This window comes from Diadema setosum, chromosome 4 (assembly GCF_964275005.1).
Source record: "Diadema setosum chromosome 4, eeDiaSeto1, whole genome shotgun sequence".
NCBI classification, from domain to species: domain Eukaryota; kingdom Metazoa; phylum Echinodermata; class Echinoidea; order Diadematoida; family Diadematidae; genus Diadema; species Diadema setosum.
The window spans coordinates 1,514,026-1,527,748 of NC_092688.1; the positions used below are offsets into that span (position 1 = coordinate 1,514,026).

The following is a 13,723-nucleotide window of genomic DNA, read 5'->3' on the forward strand; positions in this document are numbered from 1 at the left end:
ACTTAGTATAGGAATATCGGAAGGTATTCCTGTGTCTTATCACGTGGGTTAGAAGAAAACATGGAAGAAACGGTACTCTGCAAAACGGGAAAGACATGGATAACATGAATTCAGTTTTCAATGTTTCGTCTGTCGCGTGTTTGAAAGCGGTAAGTCAAGAACTTAGTAGGAACATCGGAAGGTATTCCTGTGTCTTATCGCATGGGTATAGAAGAAATCGTGGAAGAAACGGTAGTCTGCAAAACGGGAAAGAGACGTGGAAAGCGTGAATTCAGTTTTCAATGTTTCGTTTGTCGCGTGTTTGAAAGCGGTAAGTCAAGAAATGGAACCTCGTTATATCCGATCAAATTGCTTATGTTTTTCTTTATCATGATGCACTGAAATTGTCCTCGTTATAACCGGAATCTCGATATAACCAATTCGTTCTGCCATAGGTTTACACGCAAAGGAAAACGGGACCGACATGATCACCTCGTTATAAGCGGTTCCTCGTTATAACCGAACTCGTTATAACAGGGTTTCACTGTAGTCTTGAGTGAAAGAAAAATCTCTCAATATTTCAAAATGCAAGGCACTCAGTGGAAAGTCAGTGGGCTACTGGCTAGTAATGCAGCATAGATGACCTCTACAACAGGTCAATTCATCCCTACTAAAGCAGGAAAACTTAAAAAACTTCCTAGAGATCATGAGTCCAGCACTGCAATCAGTTCTTGGAAGTCTGTCACAAACCACTTGGCCCCTTCTTGCACCTTGGTTCTGATCTGATTGCCCCCAAAACCAATGAACGCATCCTGGAGATAAAAAGAAAATAAGAAAAAAAAAAATACAGTATATAGATATGAATGAGAAAAAATCTGCTTTACTATATGCCCGATAAAAAAACTGAGCTTGGCACAGATGGTTTGGAGTGACCTTGAAAGGTTGCTAATTATGTATGCTTGTCATCTATTTGTTGTCCGTACTAAGTAGGACACAGGAGTTTGTATCCGTGTAAAGCTCACCAAGATCAACAAATGATTTACTGTCAGTTTCAGGCTGCCTGAACATGGCACAAAGTTTGCTGAATCCCCAGCAATGTATACACATCCTGATTCTATACTGGGAGTCCCAAAAAAAAGCGGAACAGTGGATTTTCAGTACCTTGCGTTCTAAAAGTGATATATTTTTTGACATTTTTAGAAAGAGCATCTTCCGCAGAAGACAATGATACCAAAATCATTAAATTTGGTGCAGAACTTTTTATTCTACAACCACTTCTGTAAATGCAGTCATTTTCAAATTTCGAATCAAATGAGCGAAGTATTTGGGTGCGACACGCCTTCCATACGGTGTAATTATGTAAGCCCGTTGATCCATGTCAACAAAAGATACAGCTTTCACATTGGGCGCGCGCACACACACAAACACACATTTTTTTCCTGGCCCTCATCCTATGTGAAAGGTCTATCTTTTGTTGACATGGATCAATGGGTTTACTTAATACACCGTATAAGGAACGCGTGTCGCACCCAAATTCATTGCTCATATGTCGCAAAAATCCAGCGAAATTTGAAAATGACTGCATTTACAGAATTTGGCGTAGAATGAACAGTTCTGAACCAAATTTAATGATTTTTGGTATCATTGTCTTCTGCGGAAGATGGTCTTTCTAGTGATGTCAAAAAATATATCACTTTTACAATGCAAGGTACTGAAAGTCCACCATTCCGCTTTTTTTGGACACCCGGTATAATTGCCCTTGGCTTGTAATTCCCACAATGCAGCTCATACACAGTAAAAGAATCACGCTCTACTTTAGTTGACAATTTCACCGACAGGCAAATCTATCTCTATTCATAAAGCAGGTCTGCGCTTGTCATGATTTTTGAATGCACCGCTGTGGGCAGCGAACAAATATCAATTCAATGGAAGAACCATAATATCTGATGACCGACTCCCTTTATAAAAAAGTAACTTCCAAACTTCAACCAAGCAGCAAGATAGTTACAGTCTATGCTTCTCATGTATTTGTACACGTGTAGGTTTCAAAATTGTGAATTTGGGTCATGTTACTGTGTCACTTCACATAACCTCTTGCTTATCTTGTTCTAGAAATGTCTGTGAATTTGAAGTAGTGACATACTTTTGCACATAAGGTGTTACTTAACATCCACAGTAGACTCCCGTTTTAACGAAGTCTTCGGGACCGGCAATTTTCTTTCCTTACATGTATATCGAGATTTTATTATAACCGAACAAATACACAATAAAAATATATAGAGTGGATAATGTTGCAGCCTGAATTTTTACTTCATTTTAACCGGAATTTCTTTATTACCGTGTTGGTTAAACAGGAGTAGACTGTATGAATTTGAACTGTAATACCCAACAAGACGTCCATCAATACAAAAGAGTATGTGGAGAGATCCCAAGGGATTACATACTGCTGGAGGGCATGCTTCCATATCCGTGGCTCCGTCACCGATCATTACAAGTCGCTTGTAGCCGTGCCGCTCCTTTAGAATGGACATGACGCGGGGCTTCCCTCCTGTACTGCAAGTTGGCTCACGGTCATCAAACGTCACATAATTCCCTGCAGAGAGAACGATATGAAATGAATTGAACTGTAGGGATTTATGGGATATCCCCAGAATAAGTTCAACTTGTGTATCCAGAATTTATCTTTCTAACAGCAGATTTCTTTCGTCTGACAACATTTGTAAGTGTTTTGCTTGAGTGACCAAACAGCACTCTGGAATATAATATGTACAAGTTGACACATCTTTTTCCTACAGCTTTTTCTAGCACATATCCTCATTCACAAACGCTGCTGTGTGCAATGCAAAAACAGATTTGCCCGCAAACAAGTGAATTCTGTCCAGAATGTTTTTTTTCCCTCTGATCCCTAGTTTCCATCGATACTACAAATTCATGTCTATCGCTCTATGCACTATGCATGAATGGCAACATTACAAGCTTGTTTGTATATACATGTACATGTATTAGAACTGTTTCTATAGTGCCATATTTCTACCATCCTACGCTCAAAACTTACCATCGTAGTCAAAGAGGAGTTTGTTGGCAAAGATGTTGGTAGCAGGAATACCAAGTACCTTGGCAAAGCTCCTGACGATGCAGGTGAAACCACCGGTTACCAGGTAGATGGCCACGCCTAGCGACTTCAGCTTCCTCACAAGATCCCTGTAGGAGGCAAAAAGGTGTCATCATCCACCTCTGAATGGCAAGTTTGATTCATTTGTGACCATGCATCACAAACAAACAAAAAGTGGCATGCAGAGATTTTGTACGAGGACTGAAAATAGGTGTAATGGGTCAACCTAGCCAATCTTGAGTTTTTCATATTTTTGAAAGAGCGATCACGTTTTTTAGCAGTTTTTCTCAAAGACTTTTTTGTAGAATAGTGTGATTAGGTGTGTCTTATAGCAGGGCTCCACACTAACTTTTATTTTTGGTGGCCCAAAGGCAAACATCCGGCCTTTTTTGGTGGCCCGATCAGGCCACCAAATTCTTCATTTCTGAAATTTTGGTGGCCCGACATGCGTTTTTGGTGGCCCCGGGCCACCGGGCCACCGTTAGTGTCGAGCCCTGCTTATAGAGTTCCCTTTTCATTCCTCAAAAACCCTGAACGCACCCTTCACTTTTCACTCTAATAACTTTAAAAAGAATGATGCCACTGCTTTGAAAGTTGGCATTAATCACGGACAGAATAAGTTCATAAGGCATGCTCAATTTCAGCTTGATCTGATAATCCCTTCATTGCTGTTGCTTTGGTGATTTACATCGTGTGTTTTGTCTCTTTCATGGCACAGATAGCACGGCTTTGTAAGGATTAAGCCTTGAATAGGTTGTGTACTTCAGAGCCTCTGTTCTCAGTTCACACTTTTCCAGAGAGTGTGTTTTCTTTCCAGTATTTAGGGAGGTTTTATAGGAAAGTCCATTTTTAAGCTTAGAGTCTGCTCATTCAGAATCTGCCCGTTACTAAAAATCCATGCCTGGCGACTTTTTGTTGGTTTTGTGGTGCAGAGTCACATAATATGGTCAAATATTAAACAGAGCTATATTCAACGTCTTCAAATTCATCAGAATCGTTCTCTAAGAGCAGCGTTGCAGGTAAATTCAAGATATCCAACTAATTTGTTATACTCACAAATTGATGTTGACACACTTGAGATGAGAAGAAATAAACATATGTTGTGCACAATGTATAAAGTCGCTTATGATTTAACGCCTAAATATATTTATAAGTGAAATGCTTGAGTTGATAATGTTTGATTATGATTTAAGGAATACAATGCTGATATTCAAGTTACCATATATCAAAACCTGCTTTAGGCAAAGGAGTTTTAATTTAAATCCAAAATTATGGAATACATTGCCAACATGCAAGCAAACAATTTTTAGCAGTTTAGACAGATTTTAATTTTGTATCTGACACTACAATGATATTGTACCCCTTCCCCATTTTTTTTTTTCAAGTAAACCGAGAATGTATTTTTTTTTTTCCTGTAAATAATTTTTTCTTTCTTTTTTTACTTTAGCTCTGATTTGTTTCATCTACAGTTGAACCTCTCGTATCCGGACAAGTCGGGACCGGGGCTCATCCGGATAAGGGCAATTCCATGGGAATGTGGACATGGCACTAAAATTTCAAGTTTATTATATTGCAAAAGAATTACTCATTATGTATTACCCATATATTGAAGTTGAAGAAACTCAAAGAATTATGTCAATCGGTCAAATATTTCCTGAGAAACAGCTACAAATGTTCAAGACAATTTTTCAGTCATCCAAATTGCTAAAATGCATGCTTAACTTGATATACATTTTTTTAAAAGAAAAATCCTGCTAGCACTTCAGTTAAATCATTTTAAAGAAGCAAATTGGTTCTACTTCAGTCTCCCATGAGAAAATTTCTATGCCACCTTCAAAAAATTTTTATCACCACCTGAAAGTTCAGCCCTTGAGCCATGTAACGCGAGTTACCGAAACAAAAAATATTTTTCATTCTGAAGGAAGCAGTGGAGGTAATTTGTTGGGAATCATAATTTTCTAAATTCATCACACCCTGATACTGTACACAGGATGTTGACTTGAATAAACACTGTCATCACATTAAAAAATGTCAATGAAAAGTGTAACGCGAGTTACCATGTAACGCGAGTTACCGGTATGTAACGCGAGTTACCGACTATAAACACAAGTTTCCACCAACGTAAGCAAATTTTAACACTTAATTGAGCTATATCATGGTGAAAACAATCAAATCTAGTGTTATACATACTATGCTGGACTGAAACAAAGGAGAGTAGCCTAAATAAACTGTGATTGTATAATACTAGCATCAAGGCCACTGATCACATGCCACATTGAGGAGTCTAGCCAGGCTTACTGCATGTGTACATAGTCTGTACATGTACATCCAGCAGTGAACGAGGTTAACCTAAAATTTATCTTCTGAAATTCCTGCATTAGTATTACAGAATTTTTATTACAGTAGACCTATAAAGCAGCAAGTGTTGGTTCTAATACTTATTCGGTGGTCTAGTGAAAATGACGCCTGTCCGGAGATCAGAAGGTTGTGGGTTCGAATCCGGCCTGCTCAAGTACCCATGTGTGCCCATGATTTTTTATCATGGCTACTAATAAAACACTGATCAATTCAGTTTTTATTATGTTGATGTAGGGCAATTTGTCAATTAGTTGCAATAATAACATCTCAACGAAAGAATTTCATGAATTTGAATAATTATGCAGTACCCGCTGCATGATATAAGGATTAGAACCAACACTTCTAGTCGGGCGGAAGTTTGGTGGTCTAGTTGCGAGATGATGCCCGTTCGGAGATCAGGAGGTCTTAGTTCGAATACTGCTCGAGTATGCACGCCCATGACTTTTTTAATCATGGCTACTACAAAAACACTGATCAATTGAGTGCTTATTTAAGTTGATGTAGGGTAATAAGCCAGTTCGTAATTACACTGTAGTTCATGTACACATTGGTACAAATGACCTTTCTTTTCTCTCAGTTGGTTCGGCACTTCACTCTTTTTCAAAGTGACATAATGCATAAAACTTGCCTGACATAACAATTTATGGAATTCATGTTCAAAAAAAGAATGAACTTTCATTTCGATCAGGGGATCAGAATACTCCCATCAGTTTATAATTTAGCAAGCATCCATTTCATTGTTTTGTATTGAATGCAGTAACAGCTTATTTCCTTTTATATTGCAAAATACCATTCTTGCTGTCAGGTGGATGTGCTGGCAAGCATCAATTTAGATAAGGATCACATGAATAATCATCACATCACAGATGCTTATATCAGTGAATTTACAAACCAAAATGCCTGTTGGGACAAATGAACTTTTTCTGCTCATGCGCAAAGTGGAATTACGAACTGGTCTATTTGTCAGTTAGTTGCAAAGAAATTAGAGTTTTCAAAAAGACAGGATTTTAATTTTTGAAAGATTGTAGGCTTTTTTGTAAACTTGTCAATAGGGTTTGATACTTTTATGTTTTGTTTTTAAAAGAATTTCAACATCTTTCATTTTTACACTCTGAAAATTATGTACTTATACACCTAAATCATCTGGGTATATATTGAAACATATTCAGGGTCTCTTTGAGGAGTGAAGCTCTTTTTAGTCTTAAAAACATTCTTCTCTATCAATTGGGTTGATTAGTAAAATATTTGTTTAACATTTATTCATTTTACTATGTACTAAGCATCTCTCAAAATATTCAACACAAGATTCAGTGCCATCAGAACAGTTGTATGTCATCAATTTGTGTCACCCTGTGTTAGTGGACATAATGTAACGCGAGTTACCGTAACGCGAGTTACCGATAAAAAGGCTCCCTACATTTTACCAGGTCATTGTTACTCAACTTTGATAGTGTTAATTCATGAGTCCTAACCCACTATCAATTCAAGGTAGGAAAACTTTTATCAGGATTGTCTAGTATGAGGAGACTTTCCAAAAAGAGGCCTTTATAGAATTGACCATGTCCTTTTTGTGTAACGCGAGTTACCAAAATTAAATGATTCAAGAATCCCAACATGTTTGTCCTTTATTTTTCTTTTTGGATTCATTTAGTTGGTGTATGTCTACTTAACCAATGATGAAAAAAGTAACTTGTGGATCCTTCCAATTACAAAGATATTGGCACATTATCCCATAAATGTACCCATTATTTGTAACGCGAGTTACCGTGGAATTGCCCATAAGGGATTTGGCTGGATACGGGAGACTCAATGCTTTATACATGTACATATACATACACATGTACTGATGTAGCCCATTGTAGTATCGCATGTAGTAATGTGTATACTGCAACCTTTTCATTGTTACATTTGGGGATGTTTCAGGATGTTGAAATGTCTGAAGGTAAGCTTTGGAAGGAAATTTGATGCAATGTATGTTAATCATATTGGAAGTAATATGTAATTCATGTGTGTTTGGGTAGGAGTTCTCAAGGAGTTGGGAATCCCCCTTTCTTCCCGTAATTATTATAAAAAAAAAAATCACGGCGAGATTGCGTCAGGATAATAGAGAGATCCGGATAAAGGGAGGCCGGATAATAGAGGTTCAACTGTAATTGTATTTTGTATATATGTTTCAGGTACATGTGTATATGTTTTGAAAAAAGTATGGCCTTTTTACCTCATGATGCACGGACATGAGGAAGAACAGCCGTCTGGCTGAATCATGTGCCGTGCTGAAATAAATAAGTGAAATGAAATGAAATGATTTTGTGTGCTCCACTGGTGGCTGAGCAAAAAAACATACAAACAAACAAACAAAAACAAACCAAAAAAAAAAAAAGAGAGATATCAAACTCGTCACTGAAGACGAGTTAGGTGATACGCTGGGGGTCATCGGATATCGGTCACGGGTGATCGACAACGAAAATTATGTTAAATAGCGACTTGAAATTATATTGAGAAACACTCGTGAAGTCCAGTTCTTTATACAGTCCTACATAATTCAGATCAAATTGTTTCTGTCATGCAACCAAGTGGAAATTTCATGCATGTGTCAGCGTGTGCAAGTAAGTCGATTAGACAGGCTATGTAACTGAATATTTACCAATAGGTCTTCAAAATGTAAAAAAAAAACCCACAGAAATCAAACATGGTGATAAAGTCTTTTAAGAGTCACCTTCACTTTAACACTTGTATTTTCAAATATGAACTTTGAACATTACTTGCATAACCAAGAGGGCTACAACTGTATGTCTCATCTCATCGTCATTATATAATATGATCAGTTTGACAAACTCTATAAGCCTGCAAAATTTTGCAGCAGTCGAAGCAATGTGGTCTCCAAGAAAGGAATATTGTGTGTGTGTGTGTGTGTGTGTGTGTGTGTGTGTGTGTGTGTGTGTGTGTGCTTATGGGTGTATTTACATGAGAACGTGATTTCTACATTGACGAAGGTTAATTACTCCATTGAAGAAAAAGTAAAAAAATAAAAGTATTTTGTTTCGTGTTCTTGTGGGGTTCAAACCCGCACATGTGTAACCTCTCGTCTCTGGCGCCAGAGACGTCGCCTTTAACCTCTCAGCTATACGTCTCGACTAGAAAATATGAGGAACGTAAGCTTATATGTGAAAGATAAATCAGGAATCGTTTTGTCCACATTCCATTCTCATTTTCAGCTTTAAGCTGCAAAATTGTCAACCTGATGAGGAGATTTGAAAAAATAAAATGCATGATTACTGCAGCTTATTGTCTCAGCTACAACATACATGTACTTAAGTTTCAGAGGAAATGGAGCAAAATCAGCTGAGGTAAAGATGCTTGAACGCTATCAAGTCAATGCATGGTTTTTAAAAAAATCCCCTCCCATAGACATGATACATAAACTTGGCTGATTTTTAGTCTTTGCCTTTAATCACAATTTCCAGTACGATGGCGTTATCAAATTGCAAAACAATGACATGGACTTGAAAGAAAAATCTTCAAAGTACAACATATCCGAATTTGGGATAATATTGAGCTAAAACAACAGAGATACCAGCAAATGAATGTCAGAAACAGTACCTCAACAAAATAAATTCCACTTTTTTGATTTCAGATGACGATATGATGACGTCATCGAGTTTTCCTCTAAATATTGATACTTGAAATGTTACAAGTCACATGCTTTTGTAATATGCAATAAAACATCTATAGGGTTGCCGGCCATTTTCAGGAGCTATGACGAAATAAACAAAGACATGTTTTTCACTATATTTGCACATACACACGCAAGCGGAATTTTAACTTTGACGCCAGTGCATGCCTTTGTTATAGGTCAAAATCGATCGGAAATCAATGGATATTGTTACTTAATGTGTCAGGAATCCAAATCAGTCAAAAAAAGTGCATTTTCATGTTGCTTTCGCGCTGTGTGCGCGAAAACATGTGGACGGACGCGCATGCGCGGAATTTTTTGAAACGCTTAAAATTGTCTGAAACTTCAAGAAAACCAGTCGGGAAGCCGTTTTGAGCATTTTAAATTTTTGACGCACGCATACGCGCACATCATGTTGACCTGGGTAATTAGCATAGTACCGGATGATCAGTCGTGACTTGAACCTTATGTCTACTGAAAATGGTAGAGAAACGGCATTTAGTTATGAAGTTATGATCGATCATTGAAAATCACAAAAATGGCGCCTAGATGACGTCACAGATAAGTCATCGTCATGAAAATGTTGCTGTGACATACTGAGATACACTGTATTGTCATGAGATATGATGACTAAAAATTTCATGTTAATTGGTCAAGTCATTATTGAGATATTTTGTTCACAAAATTTGTCAGAAAGAAATGGGAATTTTGAGCAAACACAATAAGTGATACGCCGTTAGCGTATCACCTAAAAAGCATGCATTTTAAAAGAGCTAAAGTACTCACTCGACACCCTTGGTAAACCTGGGTGGATTCTCCTTGTTGAATCTGTCCATGGTGTCCCTGCTTGGTTTGATCAGATCCAGTCTAGCTTCCAGTGTCTCCTTGTAACTCATCTGACCTCCCATGGCCTTGTTGGTCCTGTTTGGATGGCAGTGGAATTAATTGGATGGTTTACTGACGTTTTCATGTATTCATGGGCTCTTTGCCTTTTTGATTTGATTTGATTTTATTTTATTGTTCCACATCTCAAACACAAGTAACATGATACAATCGATGAACATAAAACTGGACATGTAGCGTCGTAATTACAAAGAATACAAGAGAAGACAGTTTTACAAACATGGGGGACCTACAGTGTTAAAAAGCAAAGCTTGTAATGTATAGGTCCCTATATAGATTAAAATATTGGCCTTATTAAACAAACAACCTAGTAACAAAAACTATGAAAGGAAGGAAAGGGACGTAAAGGAAAAGAAAGCCAAAAGAGCAAGAGAAACAAATAAAATACATCAGAACATAACGAAATAGCCACCTGTAATGCGCTTGCAAGATTCCTTGTCACCCGAGCAACATGGTTAAATGTAACTGTAGGAATGCGCAAAAATGCACGATACATGTTAATTCAGGAATAGCCTTGACATAAACGACTCAGTAAAAAGAACGAAAAGCGAACCCGGAATACCTAATAAACAACGAATCTGATAATGAGGAAGTTCGAATAAAATTGCATGCTGTATAACTAAACATAAGCCTGCATGAGGAATTTTTTTAGTTTACATTTAAAACAATTTAGTGACAATGATGCAGTGATGTTAGAGTCAAGGCTATTCCGGAATGTCAGACCTGTGTGTACTATTGTTTTAAGCGCAAATGCAGCTTTTACTGGAGAAAAATGGAAAGAGTTTTCCTGTCTTGTAGGGTAGGAATGCATAACTTTATGTTTTTTACAAACATGGGAGTAAAGCTCTCTTCAAGACCTCCCCAATTTACCTGTTTCAGAATTACTATCATTCAGAATCTATAAAATATAATTATTTTAATTTTCACATTTCAGTTGTCATCATGTCAGGGAAGGTTCTGTCATTTTTTTCTTGGTGTCAGGAATCTGTTCTTTTTTTTCAATGTATTTATAGAACTTTCACAGGTTAGTAATTTAAAACTGATCCATTTCTCATCTACTATGGGATATTGTTGATATAAATGTCTTCCTATTGCCTTGCATTGTACTTGAAAATAAAAGAAACATTTAATTGATGACCATCAAAATGAACTTTAGTAGAACATGCAGGTACATACAGCTACCTAAATTTAACTACCCTTCTTTGAGTTACACAAGAAAGACGACTACACTGATGAAATCACTGATTTATGTGAAATCCATTTTGATAGATCTAGTATTACAGATCCTATTGCTTTGCATTATACTTGTTATGACCTTCAAAATGAGCTTCGGTAGAATATGCAGGTACATAGGTTACCCAAGTTTAACTACTGTTCTTTGAGCTACACAAGGAAGGTATTACTATGCTTCAATGATGACATCAGTAATTTATGTGAAATCTTGAAAAATAAAATGTACCATATTTATGTGACCGTGCATCACAAAACGAACAAAAAGTCGCACGCAGTGATTTTGTACGAGGACTGAAATTTGGTGAAATGGGTCAACCTAGCCAATCTTGAGTTTTTCCTATTTTTTTAAAAGAGCGATGCTTCTCCTACATTCTGCTGAAGTTTGGGATCATAAATCGAACAGGAAAGTGTATTTTAGCAGTTTTTCGTGTACACTTTTTGTAGAATAGTGTGATAAGGTGTGTCTTATAGAGTCCTCTTATCATTCCTTAAAAACCCTGAACGCATCCTTCTCTTTCAACTCTAGTAAATTTAAAAAGATGCTACTGGCGTCGGGCATATGCGCCCCTTTATTTATTGCTACAAACAAAAAGATACAAAATTGAAAAAAAAAAGGGGTGTGCATCGCCCTTAAATTTGGCACACCCCCTCTCATTTTTTCAAAGAAAGCATTATTTGAGCTGGCCTTTTTTTTTTTTTCTTTGCTTGACAGCGGATGAAACCTGGAAGTGGCACCAGAAATATATTTGTGCCCCCCTCCCCCCTTACAGAATTCCTGGATCTGACCCTGCATGGACAATAAAATTTGTATGACCTGGGAATTAGAACTACACCTTGAGAAGTCGCCATCTGAATAATGGATTATGAATCATTATCACAGTTCATTCTCTGAGGTTTATTAGACTTCTCTGCCAAAACACATTCATAATCGCTTGCTGCTTTTTGTTATTAGATAACTGCTTTTGGACTGAGCGACAAATTTCAAAAAGTATGAATGTTAGTATTGCAAATCAAAATCCTGTTGTATGTCATCTATTCTTGCCCTAACTAGGAAGTGGGGGGGGGGGGAGGGGAGAAGAAGATCAGAGGGGTCTTTACAGTTCTTTAACTTGGTCACCGACTCCGCAGAACTTTGCCAGTTCATCTATGGATTCATCCTCGATGAGCGTGCTATCCACATCAAAGCAGACGGCATCTGCATCTTTGAAGACATTCTTTACTTCATCCAGTGTTGCCATGGCGATATGCTGAGAAACTGTCTTCTTTACTGCAGCCACATACAAGTGTAAATCACTGCAAGGGGTGAAAAGAAGACTATTTTGGATAATAATAATATGTCTTTCATGTCACAAGACAAGAATATATGACTGATGACATTGCTTCTTAAAATTGCTCTGTTTTGAGACAAAGACTCCATGCAATAGATACACAAACTTAAAATCTGATGTTCTGTCATTGTAGCACCTGTCAAAAAGCAGATGGTATAGTATCCAGTACTAAATAGAACTGTCTATAGACTTCATAGAAGACAGATATTCTCTTTCCCAGAAAACCCTAACGTTACATAAAAAGTGATGAAGTCCCTCAATCTATGAAACCACATGTGTCGACCGACCTCCCAATAAATGGCCCCCAAGGCACCGCCAGTAGTTGACCGAAAGATCTGTCTGTATCTGGTCGTTAGGCCTTAACGTTAGGGATATGTTCCGCGGAGACTGCATCTGGCTTCACGGATCCCCTCCTACATTGTCTACAGGGGAGAGTGATACTGATAACGTCAATATAAATAAAAGACTCCTCCGGACAGACAGATCTTTCTCTTCTGTCTACAACACCAGTGCAGTAGTTACACACAACACATCGATCAATGTCAGTTACTTATCGTAATTCAACCTTTAAGTTAACGTTTTATAAAATGAAGCATGCACTTCTCATCTAGGCCTACGTGTCGTATTACATTCATGTCGGTTGCTTGTGGAAAATGAAGCACTTTGCTTCATAGCAGGTATAGCTACATCCTTGTTGTCAATGACCATGTCAGCAAGTATACCAATATTGTCTATCCCAATATAACAGGGCCCGAAAAGCATAAGCACAGACTCGTAGCCTAGCGTAGGGTCGCCATTCCTCAGGCAGCACCCGGCGCCGGCGAGGATCGATTAGCGTCCGTGTAACTTGCATAGATCTCTGCTCTGGTCTAAGCATGAGGACGACCGGTGCACGTAGAGTTCTAACTGTTACTTGTAGATTTCTACTTGAAATTGGACATTGCAGTATGAATATGATCTACAAAATCCAACACAGCAGTAAGAGAAAACGAAAGCTTACCAGTGTGTGACTGTGGTCCTCAGCCCAGTTACCGCAGCTATGCTGTAGTTCAACGGAGATGGTCACGGCTTCTGCACCCGTTGTAGTCCGCGTACGAGACGAGTCGCATGTACGCTCTTTGCTAACTAGCTAGCTAG

General features: G+C 37.9%; 1 protein-coding gene across 1 annotated transcript; it reads right to left on the reverse strand.

Annotated features, from left to right (window-relative positions):
* Window positions 1-411: 411 nt before the first annotated feature.
* On the reverse strand, window positions 412-12,546 carry LOC140226747 (phosphoserine phosphatase-like). The gene is made up of 5 exons (XM_072307179.1): window positions 12,357-12,546; window positions 9,909-10,043; window positions 3,035-3,180; window positions 2,424-2,572; window positions 412-791 (listed from the first exon to the last, which is right to left on the reverse strand). The coding sequence occupies exons 1-5, from the start codon at window positions 12,494-12,496 to the stop codon at window positions 684-686; spliced, it is 678 nt and encodes a 225-aa protein (XP_072163280.1). The 5' UTR covers window positions 12,497-12,546; the 3' UTR covers window positions 412-683.
* Between the last annotated feature and the right edge of the window lie 1,177 nt (window positions 12,547-13,723).

Bases quoted from the DNA above. Each gene is read 5' to 3' on its own strand.
- LOC140226747 (XM_072307179.1), bottom strand. From the start codon at position 12,496: ATGGCAACACTGGATGAAGTAAAGAATGTCTTCAAAGATGCAGATGCC. The intron at 3,181-9,908 runs GTGAGTACTTTA...TGCCTCCTACAG, and splicing joins AGGTTTACCAAGGGTGTCGA to GGATCTTGTGAGGAAGCTGA. The intron at 792-2,423 runs GTATGTAATCCC...TTTTATCTCCAG, and splicing joins TGGAAGCATGCCCTCCAGCA to GATGCGTTCATTGGTTTTGG.